This window comes from Symphodus melops (genome assembly GCF_947650265.1).
Source record: "Symphodus melops genome assembly, chromosome: 6".
Classification (NCBI taxonomy): domain Eukaryota; kingdom Metazoa; phylum Chordata; class Actinopteri; order Labriformes; family Labridae; genus Symphodus; species Symphodus melops.
This window is the reverse complement of record NC_136696.1, coordinates 18,490,519-18,507,236: the sequence shown is the minus strand read 5'-3', so window position 1 is coordinate 18,507,236 and position 16,718 is coordinate 18,490,519. Positions and strand designations below refer to the sequence as shown.

General features: G+C 39.4%; 2 protein-coding genes across 2 annotated transcripts; one reads left to right on the top strand and one right to left on the bottom strand.

Annotated features, from left to right (window-relative positions):
- The first annotated feature begins 336 nt into the window (after nt 1–336).
- rpl4 (ribosomal protein L4) lies at nt 337–3,879 on the top strand. The gene is made up of 10 exons (XM_079345202.1): nt 337–444; nt 1,137–1,308; nt 1,418–1,524; nt 1,765–1,903; nt 2,202–2,326; nt 2,571–2,700; nt 2,931–3,087; nt 3,277–3,360; nt 3,543–3,663; nt 3,750–3,879. The coding sequence occupies exons 1-10, from the start codon at nt 442–444 to the stop codon at nt 3,825–3,827; spliced, it is 1,116 nt and encodes a 371-aa protein (XP_079201328.1). The 5' UTR covers nt 337–441; the 3' UTR covers nt 3,828–3,879.
- A 1,327-nt stretch (nt 3,880–5,206) lies between these two features.
- On the bottom strand, nt 5,207–15,189 carry map2k1 (mitogen-activated protein kinase kinase 1). Its single transcript, XM_079345201.1, has 11 exons — nt 14,937–15,189; nt 9,629–9,839; nt 9,245–9,391; nt 9,012–9,089; nt 8,736–8,787; nt 8,361–8,485; nt 6,820–7,027; nt 6,557–6,621; nt 5,894–5,952; nt 5,739–5,784; nt 5,207–5,667 (listed from the first exon to the last, which is right to left on the bottom strand). Exons 1-11 carry the CDS (start codon nt 15,017–15,019, stop codon nt 5,554–5,556), a joined length of 1,188 nt encoding a protein of 395 aa, XP_079201327.1. The 5' UTR covers nt 15,020–15,189; the 3' UTR covers nt 5,207–5,553.
- Between the last annotated feature and the right edge of the window lie 1,529 nt (nt 15,190–16,718).

The following is a 16,718-nucleotide window of genomic DNA, read 5'->3' as shown; positions in this document are numbered from 1 at the left end:
ATTTCAAAACAGGGAGGTATTTCAGGTTGTGTTTTTTGGGGAAATAAGGTAAAAGTAAAACAAAAACTGTAAAAAAAAAAAAAAAATCAACTCAATCCTAACTATTGCAAAGAAAGTAGTTCGGTCTTTACGTTAGTTCTACACATCATGACGTAAAAAAATAGTTCCTGTAGTAGAAACATTTTTGACTGCTGGTTTTCTCAATCCTTGACCATTAGATTCAAAACTATAACTTAAATATAAACTATATTAATATATATACTGCTATCTATTATTATATGTGTTCAGCAAAACACATTAGAAAACGCCTATTCGACGGAAGTGATACTGATCGAGGCGGAGGCATAAAACATATGAGGTGAATTACCAACTTCCTTTTTACTGTGGCCGCCATAGCGAGTGGAGCGTGGTTCCCGGCGAGCCGAAAGATTATAAACGAAAATGGTGAGAAAATACGGCTTTATTTTTATATTCACACGCTGTGATATACACCAAACGTGTCTCAGTGTTTGTTCTTAGCAAATAGGTGCGTATGTTTGTATTTGAGACTGAAGTGAACCTATAATGGAGCTGTGAATAAGGAGTGCTCCCGGCTAGCGAAGCTAACACGAGGTGCCATTTTGAGTAGTTTTACCCAGTGACACGTGTGAATGTCTTTTTCTACCTCAGATCATTAAACGACTATTACAAGATATTTCTTCAGATGTCAAAGTAATTTTCCAGTGGTATTAACTTTTCGTTCCGCATGATGATACGCGACTTGCACGTGTGGACGCCGAATATTATGTGGGACCTTTAAGACTGACGTGCTAAGTGAAACGGCTAAGTCAGGGCCGCAGATCCCTCGGTAGATTTGTGAAAATAAATTATTTTAAGTAATTGATGTTGCCATAATGTTGAGGGTAGTTTGCATGTAATAAGCCAATGTGCGTGTTTTAGCAGGTGGCAGACGGGCGTTTTTGCGCAGTTTTCAGTGAAGACGTTGACAATGTGCGCTGACATGTCCTCATGAAACAATGTAGAAAAAACCCACATTGGGCCACATTATCCGCTGCAACTTACATTACATGCAGCTTTATCATACTCTTACATAAATGGTCTTGTAGATGCTTATTATTGTGAATTTTGCTTCGTAGGCCTGTGCCCGACCCCTGATCTCGGTTTATTCCGAGAAAGGAGAAACAGCAGGCAAGAATGTTGTCATGCCTGCTGTGTTTAAGGCTCCAATTCGCCCTGATGTTGTGAATTTTGTTCACACCAACATGCGCAAAAACAGCCGCCAACCTTATGCAGTCAGTGAACTGGCAGGTGAGTAAATGTTTATTAAATGTTGTTGAATCATGGTTTGGCAATTTAGCCTTTGTATTCAAAACTAATTGCTTGTTATACTTAAGATGTGTTATTATGTGAATTTCAGGTCACCAGACCAGCGCTGAGTCCTGGGGTACAGGAAGAGCTGTGGCCCGTATCCCTCGTGTGAGAGGTGGTGGTACTCACCGCTCTGGCCAGGGTGCTTTTGGAAATGTATCCTTCTGATCAGTCAAGTTTGACTTTGTGTTCCCAAACATTGCTGCGTGGTGAATGAAAACCAACACATATGCTTGCTATGATGGTGTAATTTGCGTCTGACTCTGTGTACAGTGACAGAATGCCTACTGTCATATGCTGGCACAGATGGCTGATGAACATTTGAGTCTGAGCAGGGATTGAATAATTACCTTAATTTGCTTCAGCAGTTGTTAAACTTCCTTGACTCAGGTCTAGATGTGTCGCGGTGGTCGTATGTTTGCCCCCACCAAAACCTGGCGCCGTTGGCACCGCAGGATTAACACAACCCAGAAGCGCTATGCCATCTGCTCTGCTGTGGCTGCCTCTGCCATTCCCGCACTTGTGATGTCCAAAGGTAAGTTTCAGAGACATTATTCCTTGTCTGGGGGGAGAAGTGCATGAAAAAACTGTTGAAAGGGTATTACTATAGTTGAACTCTGAGACCCAGTTAGTGGTTGACTTGCCATGATGGTGTAATTTGCGTCTGATCCTGTGAACAGTGACAGTTGCCTGCTGTCTCTAAGCTGTCACAAGGTTTTGATGATTGTAAAATTCTGAGCAAGATAAGGAACCCTTCTTCACCCCCAGTCATAAGGTTGTTTGTAAATCTTTGGTTGACTACATCATTAACTCTTCATGATATTGTTTGTTAGGACATCGTATTGAGGAAATCCCAGAGGTCCCACTGGTGGTAGAAGACAAAGTTGAGGGCTACAAGAAGACCAAGGAGGCCGTCCTCCTGCTGAAGAAGCTGAAGGCCTGGAATGACATCAAGAAGGTAATATACAGTAAATAAAGTTATCAAATGTTCTCTTTTGGCTTGACCCAGAACATAAAAAAACACCCGACGAGGATGTCTGCTCGATGGCAGTTTTCCAGTTGATATTGGAAGAAGTAAAACCTCAGATAGCTAACTTTAATAGAACTCGTTCTCTACTGATGGTTCGTGTTCAGGTCTACTTGATGCTAAGGCAGAACTTAATTGCATTTTAGAGTAATGCTTTTTAACTTTCTGTTCTTAGGTCTATGCCTCTCAGCGTATGCGTGCTGGTAAGGGTAAGATGAGGAATCGTAGACGGATCCAACGCAGAGGGCCATGCATCATCTACAACCAAGATGCTGGTGTCACCAAAGCATTCAGAAACATCCCAGGTATGTCCACGTGCTCAAATGATGATTCATGAAGATATGCAGACTAAACTAAAGAGACACTAGAGATACAGACGGTAGCATTGTAAAATGCTTGAATCTGTATTAGTGTAATGACCGTCTTGCATGTCATAACTTGCCATTGAGTTGTTTAATAACTAACCTCAAAATATATTTTGTAAAGACAAATTATAACCTAAAGTGTTATTAATTATGCCGCTCCATCTATGAAGGCATCACTCTGCAGAACGTGAACAAACTGAACCTCCTGAGACTCGCCCCTGGTGGTCATGTTGGCCGCTTCTGCATCTGGACAGAGAGCGCTTTCCGCAAGTTGGATGAGCTGTACGGCACCTGGCGTAAACCTTCTTCCCTTAAGGCTGGCTACAAGTGAGTAATTCAGGAGCAAAATGTGCTGTAACACAATCATTTCACCATGATGAGCTTCCACTTCAGGTCCGTGTTTTTGAAACTCTTTGATAGTAACGAAGTTCTGAGTTTGAACAAATAAGATGTTTGCTTAGTTACTACTTTTTGATGAAAAAAAAAATTTGAACATGAATTCCTCATTGATTCCAGCCTGCCCATGCACAAGATGACCAACACAGACCTGAGCAGGATCCTGAAGAGTGAGGAAATCCAGAAAGCCCTCCGCACACCCAAGTAAGCAGAGCTCACTTAAAAGTTCATTTTGTTGTAACTTGTCGACCATGATGATGTTCCACTTCAGGTCCGTGTTTCTGAACCCTGATTATTAGGAAGTCCTGAGCCACATGACATCTATCATTGGCTCGCAGCGTAGAAGTTGTCAATCTTGTTAAGACTTGGTCATTTTGTCATTACAGCAAGAAGATCAACCGCAGAGTGCTGAAGAAGAATCCTCTGAAGAACTTGAGGATTATGCTCAAACTGAACCCTTACGCCAAGACAGCGAGACGTCATGCCATCCTCAAGCATGACCCTGCGGTAAGAACCGTAACAATGCTTCGTTCCTTGCCGAACAAATGCAGTTAAAACTTTTGGTTGTGACTTTGTCACTTTGTTTTCTGTAGATCAAGGCCAAGATGCTGAAACCCAAGAAGAAGCCTGGAAAGAAGGGAGCACCTGCTAAACCTAAACCCAAGGCATAAATTGATACTTGCAGACTGGAGTTCAGTGATTTAATAAATCAGTTCTTTCAAATACTTGAGTCAGGCCTATCATTCAAAAGATCAACGTCCACCAATTTCACCGTATAACCGTTTTTTGAGGGGAAAACTGTATCAAGGACATTAGTTTAGCAACAATTAAATCCAGAGTGGACATTATGGCAGGTCGGCAATTTAGCTTAAAAAAAATCTCTAGTTTGCACCCTAGTTCAATTGGCATGGAGGTGTGTACAGTTAGGATTCCTGCCATGACAGTAGGTTTGGGATCCACGGAGTACCTGGTTTAAAGATGCACTTAACCATAATAGTGGGGTTTGAGGTGTGCGCTGGTTTTCTGACAAAGATGTCGCTGCCCTGTGCCACTGATGGGTGTTACATGGTTGTACTAAGTATGATGGCCAAAAAAAAAATCATGACTGAACCAAGCTGCTGGTAAGGTTAAAAATGAGTTGCAGTGATAGAAGTCGAAGGATCTGTATCAGAGAAAATCAGAAACATCCCAGGTGAGTTTATATTTTTCTGTCATGGAAATAAATAAAAGCTGATTATTTTTGCATGTGAAAGTGGTTATTTGAGCTAAGCAAAAAAACCTTTGCCATTTGCCCAGGTGTATGATTTGAATTCTGCATTTTTCCACATCTTTTGCATCATCTCTGAGTAAGTAAAGTGACTTTAATAAAGAACTCCCTTAGGTCAACTGGTAATGTGTTTGTTTTAAAGGCATTCTGCAGACTCCAAACATGAGTCTGGTGAGACTTGTTGCTGGTGGCCACTGGGGTCCTCGAGTTGTACGACTACTGGCATAAGCCTGCTCCACTGGAAGTTGCTTAAAGTAAGTATCATTAAGAGCAATAGAAATAAACGGTTTATCAGTGATGAGCTTCCACTTCAGGTCCGTGTTTTTGAGACTCCATGATAGTAATGAAGTTCTGAGTTTAACCATTGAAAGACTCAAGTTTATTCTGAAAATTTTGAAACGTGAGGAATTAAAGTGTGAATTCTTTATTTCAGCCTGCACAGGATGACCCACAGAGCCCAGCAGAATCATGAGATCCAGAAAACACACAAGTAAGCAGAGCTCACTTTAAAGTTCAAATTGTTGAAACTTGTCGACCATGATGATTTTCCACTTCAGGTCCGTGTTTCTGAACCCTGATTATTAGGAAGTCCTGAGCCACATGAAATCTACCATAGACTTGCAACGTAATAATGCTTCATCTTATTAAGATTTGGTAATTTTGTCATTACAGCAAGAAGCTCAACCGCAGAGTGCTGAAGGTAGAATCCTCTGAAGAACTTGAAGACGCCAGAGTCCCACTACGCCTTACTTTGTGTAGATCAGTAATAAATCAATTCTAACAAATGACTCTGACCCATATTTCATTTCACAAGACCATTTATTTCACAAAAGCTAGCAAAGATTTAAACATGGTTCATCAAGGGTACAAGGCAAAGAGGAATATCAAGCACACAGGTTTAGCAGCATTTATGATGAAATAAGTTATTAGAAAACATGGCTTCTTAGACGGGCCTTCAATGTGGCCCAACTATTGGTTCAAGAGACTTAATTTTACTTGGCATGTAGGTTTTTAAAGTAGATATTTCTTTTGATTGCACATATATTAAATACATATAGTAATTCAGTACAAATAGACAGTTCGCCCTGAATAGAAATGCAGGGGAGCTCGGAATGTTTAAGGGCTGAGGCTCACATCGCTGTACCATGTGTGGGCGTCACAGGCTGATTGAGTCCAATGGTACTGCACAACCAGCCAGCAAAGTCGACCTGTTCTGCCTCGGACTGTTTGATGAAAGAATGCACCTGAAGAAATGGAAAGTTAAGAATGCATGGGAAAATAAGGCAAAATAAATTTGTAAATTTAACACACTCACCATCAACTGTTTCAGGTCTGCTCTCTCTGCAGGATTCTTGATCAGGCTGAAAAAAAATACACAGGACTTTTGGGTGTAGTGCATTTTATCACCACTAGGTGGCATATGGTCTATTAGGAAGATACTGTTTCTAGCCAGAAAATATTTCTCCTTACCATTTATTCACAAAATCTTGAAATTCAGGGCTGAACAGTCCAGGTAGCTTCGGTGGAGGCTGAAAAATAAAGGTTGAATTTAATGTATTATTACCTTCCCAAGGAGCAAGTAAAATCCCCAAGTTAAGATTTAAATAGTGTTTAATATAAGCGTACACCTTTTGGGAGCTTCAGAGGCTTAGTACCTTACTGTGCTCCATTATACAACAATAAAACCTGCACAATATTGGGTTTGATAAAGCCACATTAACTTGGTGCCGATCGTGAAAAATGCTCAGTTTCAAATTTATTCAACTTGTTCCATCACAAGTTGGATTCTGGGAAAAAAATAAATAAATAAACCCCTCCCCTCCCCTGGTTTCTCCACCCGCAGCCTAGAGCAAAACTTTAGCACAGGTATGACATTTTTATTCTCGATACAGAGGAGTGATGTCCTCCTGGAAAACTCAGGGAGCTCGTTGCACTTAAAGAGACACGCACATCAAAATGGAGCGTTCTGAGAGCTGGTCATAAACTTCCTCTGGTGCTTGATTCATTTTATATTTTGGCAATAGCACAGTACAGATGAGACAGAGGACTGTTAAAACAGTGAAAAAGGGGTATAATATGTCCTCCTAATGTGTAAAGAGATTTGTATATATCAGTACAGGTGATGACACTCGCCTCATTGACAATATAGTCAAGCAGTTCGAATATTGCCATCGCTGGTCTGCTGTCAGGTCCATATGCTGGGAGAGAAAACAAAAGTTTTCATCTTTAATATTCATAGTTGTCTTTGTTGTCAGCAATAATTATCATTGAAAGTCACCAAGAGATGCCACAGATTACAATTCTCAAATTATTAGTGTTCAACTGTTTAATTGTCATGAGATTATTTTAAGCTGTGGTCAGCCACTCCTTACTGTTACAGAATGTCATTGACTCACAGCTGCCTGGTCGTCCGGGGGGGCGGGGCTTCGGGGAGGACTCACTGGAGGCGGCCTCTCCTTCCATCGGGAAGCCAAAGATTTGTTCCAGCTCGTTAGCATCAGGTGGTGGGATCGGGAAGCGTCCAATGGCCATTTCAACCAGGGACAGACCCATACTCCAGATGTCTGACTGAACAGAGTAATGTGTGCCCTGCAAACGCTCCGGCTGCAAAACACACATGTACTTATATCAATTCTATATCACTGATAGTTATATAACTGCATATAAAACAAGGAAGCTTTTCAAATAAAGCTGAGGTAAATCTGAGTTTCATTACATGCGCATTCAGAATCTAAATGCTTATAATTTGGAAAGTTATCAATTACTAGGCTTTAAGATAAGATATAACTTTAGTGATCCCCAATGGGAAAATTCAGGCGTTGCAGCAGTACAGAATCAAAAAAAAGTCAAAACCGAATAAAATAGTAACATAAATACAATTTCAAAGTAGTAGGAGGGGATATATACAGAGGACTATGGGGTGAACTCAACAGGACTCTTTCTTGAATTCCCCTCGGGATCAATAAAGTATCTATCTATCTATCTATCTATCTATCTATCTATCTATCTATCTATCTGGACAATGAAGAAATAATGTGCAGTGAATGGCAGGTTCTGCACTTTTATACTTGTAATTATCAATAACATACACCAAGAATTACACCAATGGTATCATATTACGTTACACAGTGATTCCCAAGCCTACTATGAATACCATTAAACTAATGTCTAATCCTGCACTTTTCATAAAGTGTCTTGAGCTAACATTTGTTATAAACCAGGGCTATACAAATGCAGATGGATTGACGATTGAAGAATAGATTACATTTACATATGCACTGATTGGGAAAATCAAGGCTGATGCAGATACAGACATTTGTTTCATGACTTCTTTTAGTGTGCCACCATGCCACAATGCCACCGTTTTCTCTTATGTTTGACATTGAAAAGAGTTTGTTCAACAAGTGACGTCATCTGCTCAATAAAACACCTCTTTTCTTGATCAGTAGTAAGATGTACTAGATGCCAGTTCATGCCCCTTTAATTGCCACTGTGCCGATTTTTGTTAACAGCCAATATCGGATGATAGTGTTGAACCAAAGCATTAGTGCATCCCTAATTAAAATTACAGACAACGTGAGGTTTGCAGGCTAGGGCAATCTAATAAAGATTGATTAAATTAGGTATTTTTAAACTTTCTTTATGTTTGATAAAAGCAGTAATTGTAAGTTCTATTAAACATGTTTGAATCAGTTGTATGTGCATGTTTTCTGCATGAGGGTTGTTTTTTACAGTATGTACTGCCTTGTACTCACATAAAAAAAAATACCCCAGCTGCTTTGTGAGTCATCTGATTTGGGATTTTGACCTGAACTGGAGACTCTAGCTGCCTTACTTGTCTAAATCTGAGACTGAGACATTAGCCTAACGCCATTTCCAAAGGAAAATGTGTGAATGAGAGCAGCAGGGAAGGAGGAGCGTGTCTATTTTCACTCACAGACATGTAAGAGCGAGTGCCCACAAACGAGTTAGCCATGGAGTCGATGAGCTGTCCGCTCACTCCAAAGTCACACAGCTTGATCTCACCACGGGAATTCACCAGGATGTTGGACGGCTTCACATCTGAAAGAGGGACATCCAATATTTAGAAGGACATGTTGGGCAAGTGTTCATCTGGGAACAGAAACCAGCACAACAATAACAACAACAAAAAATACTGCAAAGGCCCTGTGCATGTTGTGCCGTTGGTTACATGCATACATCTCCTGTCTGTATTAATATTTATAACTCTATGATAAAACATTTACATACATGTATGCAGCACTGACTGGTATTTAGTTTTGTCTGTAAAATATCCAAAAAATGAATCAACCTCTGTGCATGATCTTGTGTTTTTCCCTGAGGTATGACAGTCCTTTGATGACCTGGAAAGACACAGATTGAATATCAGCACAGAAAGGATTCAGATAATTGGGTAAGACAATCGAAACACTGTATGTATATATATATATATATATATATATATATATGCATTAGTAAAACATTTGTAAGTAATTTTTTACCAAGTAATTAGTAAAAAATCCTTGTTGTCCAAATAAGACATACAAATATAGCTGAAGTGACGAGGAGAGGCGTGAGAGCTACTCACAGCGATGCTGACTTTGCCAAGGATCTGCTCTGGGATCTTGCCTGCCTTCTTTAGAGACTGGTCCAGGGAGCCGCCGTCCTACAGGCCAGCATGTAGGAGAAAAAAAAATCAAACATAATTCAACAAAAAAGTTTTCTTATAAAACCAGTGAGGTAGTACAATGAATGAGAATAAAGCCAGACACTCTGTACAGCACTGTGTAAGCAGAATGCCTTACTATTATTAATAAGTACCATATGCTCCATACAGATACTGATTTCTCCATCACTGTAGAAAGCCCCGTAGAAGCCCACAATGTAAGGGGAGTTACACTCGTGTAGCACCTGGAGCTCCCTAATGATCTGGTTCCTGATGGCAGGTTTGATCTCCAGGTGGATCAGCTGGAACACAACACACATCTGCATTTATTTTTGTGCTATAGCACAAAGTTCATCTCTCTCACTAAGAGAGGTAATGCCGCTTGAGGTAAAGGCTTGACACAACTGAAAAGAAAACTCTGGGGCAAAAATGTAAATAGTAATACACTTCCAGTGTTTAGATCTTTTCTAAATATATTTTTGACAGTCTTCACTGAAGCCTTAGCCACAGTAGAACCAGCACTCAGCGCTGCAGCTCACCTTCCTCGCCATAATCAAACCAGAGGGTCTGTGCGAGACCTTAAAGACAACTCCTCCGTTGCCCGCTCCGAGCTCACAGATCTTCTCAAAGTCATCGTCCTTCAGCTCTCCCACCTTCTGCTTCTGTGTTAGAAAGGCCTCCAGGCGTTTCCTCTGCTGCTCGTCCAACTCGAGCTCCTCAAGTTTCTTCTGCAGCGCCTCCAAGTTTGTTCTAAGAAAGAAGACGATGGAAGACAAAGAGACAACTGAGTAATTCATACATTAAGGAATAGTACCCTCAATGTAAGCCCCTGTGATCTATTCAGACAGAACACTTGCAGATGTTCTTTCCCTGAAGCACCTGCTCCCTCAGGAGACAACCCAACAAGAGTCCAGATCTGCTGTATTTAATATACAATTAAAACCTTGGAGAAAAAAAGCTTCCAGGAGCCCCTAGTAACAATGGTAAGCACACAGGAAGATAAGAAGGTCACAGATCCCAATAGAGGAAGCATGGAGTTTTCATGGACTGTGACGCTGCTTCTCCGCCACTGTTGTCATGGCGATGCATTGCTGAGAAGTCAGTTGTGGAGCGAACTCTTCTGATCTGCCGCTCTTTGAGATCTTCATCCTCTCCCACCCTGCTGTCTCGAAACACTGCATGTATAGCAACACAAAGTCGTTCTGAGCTTTGATCTGGAAGGTAAAAGCAGTGAGGCGTCATGTTTTACAAAACTATTCATGTGAAAAACCAGAACAAGTAGGGATTTCTGTTCATCTAGACAGGACACAAGGCACAAATAGGTATTTTGTATTAAATTAGTTAAGTAGTAATGCAGAGATGACAGTTGCAAATTAATAATAATAAAAAAAAGCAGGATTTGATAAGCACAGATCAGATGCCTGGTGGTGTACAAGACGATTTATGGTTTACTATCAGCTTCTAACAAAGGCTGGTCCTTTCCGTCTGCATTACAAAATGCTCGTCTTATGCTGATAAAGTGGTTCACTTCAAACTCAGTGGCAATTACGCTTTATTTTATTTCTGTACTTAATCCCAAATCGGTGGAGTGCATTTGGAAGAGGGCCTCTTTCTCCGCTCTCCAGCACACAGCAAAGAGAGGGTTAAGTGGTGTTATTTTTGTGGGCCTTGTATATCCAGGGAGACGAGGTACTGAGTTTGAGCCGGCTGTGGGTAGCGTGGGCGTTCTGTCGACAAGAGCTGGAGGTGGAGGAGGCTGGAGGTACTGAGAAAGAGGAGCAGAAACACACTCCACACAATATGATTGTGGGAGGGACAACAGTATAACTGCAGTCCTCCCTCCCTGTGCAGAAGTGAGCACGACACTGGCCTTTTGTGCTCCATCCACACAATGTCCAAGGACATCCAGCAGAACATGAATAGAATAGATCCAATATAGCAGCAGCTTGTAATAAAGAGCTGAAAAGATTAGGACATTTTTCTTCATGAAAATGCGTCTGAGGTTATGTTGAGTTTTTCCTTATGATAAGGTGGCTTTTACTTTAACTGTAGAAAATAAAACCAATGTGAAACATTCTATAAAACTACAAATAATCATATTAATGACAACAGAATAAATCAGTTAAACTCAAAATGCATTAAATAGTACATCATATTTTATGAATAGCAAGTACTCAGAGTAAAGAGAAACTTTTTTTTTTATTTTGCAACCAAGCATTCCTATCTGAGTGAAGAAAACAAATATCAGTTCATCGATGGTAACACACAAGTGTCAAACCAACAAAGGATCAGTAGCACAAACTGTAGGTGAATCATGGGTTAATCATTAGTCTTTTTTCACGCAGGATGCACAAAACAGGCATGACAAACAAACAGTTACCCTTTTCTCCCCAAACACAGTAGTATATTTAGACATACAGTATGTGCTTGTATGATCTTGTCTTGTCTTTTCAGAGATATGGCGTGTTGCCTGCATGGTGGATCAGGAACAGGTTGTTTTTATTTGTTCTCAGATCTCCTCTGATAATATTACATGCTTGGCTGGTATTATGTTGGCCGCTCAGAACAGCTCTCCCATGGCTGCCGGCCATTTCATGCTGAGAAAGCATTTGGCGGGCAGTAATGGCAGTTCCTTTCAACCAGAGCGGAGTAGTCTGGTTTGAGCAAGAGGCCCTTCGATTGCATTAGGCTCATCTGCACCCAATATACAACACCCGCGCTGCCGGTGAGAGCATAATGATTCAAATTACCCCAAAAATTTGCTAATGTTTTTGTTTGGTTTGAAACGAGAACCTTTTTTTCCGCCTCCATTCCCCCTATTTGTTCCAACCAAAACATCAATAATATAAAGATTAGATATCATCTGGAATAATGCTACGAATTCGTTATAGATGTGACATGTCACAGTAGAAAAAACACAATTAATGATGGTCGAATCTCATTTCCCTGCAGCAGCTTCAGTATCATTGTTTTCTGCACACTCGCTCACTGTCACACAGTTAAATGTCTACTTACAGTTCAGATCCTTCATGAATGTTGAAATTAGACCTTCATGTTTTCAGCAAAGACAAGTCAAACCTCTGCAATGAGAAAAGATCGCCTTACGTCTGAACAAGAGCGAAACAAGACAAGAAGAATATACATACACCCCTTTCAACATTGCAGTTATATGAAGCAAATATGAATGTTTTATCAGTTCATGTTTTGTACACTCATGCCATGTGTATTGTATTATTAATTTGCCATGTAGGTTAACCTAGATTAGTTTGAAAAATTAGGAGTTAGCAATAGGATTATTTTAGGGGTTTCAGGGAGTTAAATTATGCAGCAAATACTCAGAAAACAAAACCAGCTATAAAACATGTGAAGACATGAGGTGACTTAAATCAAACTAAAATGCAAAAATAAAAACCTCTAAATTGTAATATGAAAACATTTTTCAAGTATGTGTTAAAAATACAAAGTTAGGTAAACAAACACTTAAGAGTTCATATTTGCCATAACATCTTTCTTTGTCTTTGGTTTTTCATGTTTTACACAATACCTGTGATTCAACATGTTTCTCCTGAACTCAAAATGCACTCCCGCGACGTGTTTATTACAGATTATCACATCATGATGACAATGAAATGGTGAATGCTTGTGCAGCCTCACCCCCAGGGTAGTGAGTCATGTGTAGAACCTTAAACTAAACAGTTCTGTGACAATATCGTTGGAAATTTGGTTTGCTTTGTAGCTAATACTTTTAGAGGAACAAGACCATAAACTACTCAGTCCTAGCTAATGTTATTCACCTCCAGCCTTCACATGGAAAGAGTCACCCTCTTCTCTACCTTCAACTTGTAACATCACAACCATTGATGCACCTACTGGGCTGGTGAAATTGCAGATATATAAACAGGAAATAAATGAATTTGAATACATTTTTCCCATAAAGTCTTACCTATTAGAGTTGACTGTGCTCTGATGTATTTGTCCACTGGTTGTTCACCTCTTATAAAAACTCCTCAGAAATCAGGATTTTCTTTTAATTGGAGCTTTCAAGAACTTGCCATTGATGGGATAAGTCTGTTATATAAATGTACAATTAAAGCCAAATTAGCCTGAAGGGAGTCTGGGTTTAATAGATTAAATAGCTCCAACTAGTCTGTGAAGAAGGAGAACTTAGAAAAAGGAGAACTTCATTGTTACTCGATGCGTCTGCCAGCAGTTACAACAAATCAAATCTACCTGCAATGCTCTTTGTTCCAGTGTTTCTTTTTTATGTGGGTGTGCAGGAGTTTGGTGTTTATGTAGTGATGAAGAACAAAATGTGTGCAGAGTGTGAAGGACAGATGTGTGCTCGCAGACACGTCATCCTCCATCCCTGGCTTGAAAGACGACATGCTTTCTCTCAGAGCTAAATCTGGCTTTTTATGGAAACCAAAGACCAAGATTTGCTAGGAGTCATGGCTTTCTGTCACAGCAGTGTTACTGGACACAAACACACAAACGGACACATGCAAAAACACACATACACAGTGGGATTCCGTAATGCATTATCCGACACAAAACACATTTGCAAATCTCTGTTTCAGAGTTCCTGACTTCTGTTACATCTTGTCATGGTGTGAAAAAGTATTGCTTGCAGGTTTGTTCATTTAGCAATGCATTGCAGGAAACAAACTCTCAAAACTATGACTAAAAGCTGACACAATGAAATATTCCATCTCTACAACACATAAAAAAACAGGCATCACGAGGGATGACGTGTTATGTAATCTCATCAGCACTGATCCCGCTTGTTGCTGGATTGACCGAGCTTTTCTCTGAAATAGAGCACGGTGTCAGAACAGTTTAATATCTCCATTACTGTCTTTGATCAAACCATGGTGATAATAAGCCAACACAAAACTGCTTTAACACGTTTCTATTATTTATGTGTCTATATTGCTTTATGCTACTTCATGGTGCTTATGGACAATTTAACTTAAAACTGTTTGAACACACCAGGGATGATGTGTTTGACCTTGATCGAGTAGTGGGTGACTTTTGTGAGTGGGACAAATGCTCTTTTTTTTAAAAACATGAATATAAAAGCCAAAGACATGATCACTGACTTTACGAGGAAGGCTTCACCTTAATTCACAGCCAGGCTGTTGAGGTGGTAAAACAGTTCAAATACCTATGGACATCGATTGCTGATAATCTTGGAGCACTGATAGCCTAATCGTTAGGCAGTGCCCCATGTATGAAGGTTTATTCCCCCAGGCAACCAGGTCATCCATGACACCATGATAAAATTAGAACCCTGTAGCCAGCCTTGTTAAATTGAATGCTCTCATCGATCATGTCATTTCAAAAAGGCCTATGCACAATAAACTAAGATAATTAATAAACCAAATATTAATTACTAATGGTAGACACTTTTTTTTTAGCAAAATACCAATGACTTTCTCCTAAAACGTGATCTTTGGTCTGTTCGAATTCTTGCTTTAATAGATTTGTTGATTGTAAAAGAAAGATTAGTCTCAATATAACAGTTCAGTTCAGTATAACAGTTACCTTCATATATATTCCTAATTATCATTTTTCTAAAGAGAATTATGTTTGGTTACAGCCTTAGTATGACATGAAACATGCATTCACGCGCGCACACACACACACACCGTCACCGTCTTGGAGACCTATTAAATAAGTTTACACACACTGGAGGAGCCTAAAGAAGCTGTTCAGATATCATAAAGTACGCAACTGCTGCAGTAGATAAGCAAATTTAACACCGATCTTAGATTCAATGCATTAATGAGCCAATCAATATATCTCATTCATCACTCAGAATAATTGTAGATGAATGATGACACTCACTCCGTGGCTCCGGTACCGTTGATAGTGTTTCCATCGGGAATCGGGTTGAGTTGAATCGGCTCTGGCTTCCTTCTCTTCTGCATGATACCAACAGATTAAACGTGCACGAGCTGCAATCTGAATTAAATGCACAGAAAAGAGCTGTGGTGTCAAATGGGCGAAGTCAGGTTACTGTCAGAAGAAAACACATGCACAGCAGTTCAGGTTGGAGGTGGAGGGTCTAATTCTTCTTAATGGGTGGATATGAATGACTCTGAGGATGAGACGTCACAAAAATATTTACATTCGTCTTCCGGACAGCATGGCTGAGCGTGGGACAGCGCCCCCTCTGCTGGTGATGAGTGGTACTTCATTGCCGTAACTAAAGCGAAGGGACAGTTCATGGAAAAAGCATCATGACAACATTATGAATAACACCGTTTCGAATAAATGAAAACTACACAATCGAGAATTAAATTACGAATGATATGATTAAAAAAAACGAATCCCATCCATTTATTCCAAAGATGTAATGATCAAAAGATCTGTGTCAAATGTAAAATAGAAAAGTATAAAAGCAAAGAAGTTTACCTTCATGCAATTTTTTGTTATAATGCAAATTGTTACAGTCCTATTCTACTGTTATTGCTTAAAGATCATCAGCTTCCCATAAATCCACTTAAATTTCCTTTACCGTATTCTCTGCCTGTGTGTTTTATTTTAGCATCATATCACAGAGGATTCAGAGTCTGATTTCACCCTCAGCAATACTCTCCTTTCTTCCATACTTTCCTTCAAATATTTGGTTTATTTAATTATTCCTAACAGCCTCTGGTGCCTTGGAGAAGATAAAAAGAAGCTGTCTTTTTTAAAATTGTGAGCTCAGGCTTTCACCGGAGCGACTTATAATCAATTTACTCCCCAATTCTTTGCTCGTTTACATCATCCTTAACAATTATACACTTCTGAAAATATTGCATTTTCATTAGCTTTATAAAGACATTCTATAAATATTGAAATATAGCATTCAATTTTGAAAATTATGATTTCAACATTTAATAAATGTACATTTAACTTAATATATATGATAAAATGTATTCAATATAAATGCGCCCTTGATTTTGTGGCAATTATTTAAGTAACTTTCAAACAAAAATGTTTGAGATAATATCTGCTTTTTTTGGTTGCATTAAATGTTATCTTTATGTTTATGTAATTCTAAATTAAGCAGAAAAAAGGCGGTCACAAGAGGTCACAGTCTGGTCACATGACATAAAGAAAGTGCGAAAGATGATTTAACTCAACAATTTCATTTGGTTAACAAAGGTAAGGAGAGTTATTTTAAATTGTATTGTTAATGACAAGTTGTGGGTGTATGATACGCGTAATATTTACAGTCTATGATGCTTCATTAGAAAATGAAACTACCATGCAAAGTGAACATGATGGTAGTGTGTATTTTACATAATACGTGGCCTTTAAGTTATAAACACCTGTATATCCTGTTTTGTGTTCTTTCTAAATGCAAAAAAAATGTTTTTGTTCGATTTAATACAAATAAAACAGAAACACACAAATTCATATTTTATTAGCGTACTGCTCATATATTTCTCACCTGCTGCTCTGTGTTCTAGTTGCTCAAGGTCACTGCTTCTCCTGTGATCTTCCTAAGACAACACAGTCTAAATGTCTTTCAACTGTATCGGTGAGAGCTCTGCTGAAAGAAAATACAGATGTTACCTGAGTACCAGGGAAATGTCTTACCTGTTGGTAAGGAGTGAATCACCTGCTTCAGTAAACGAT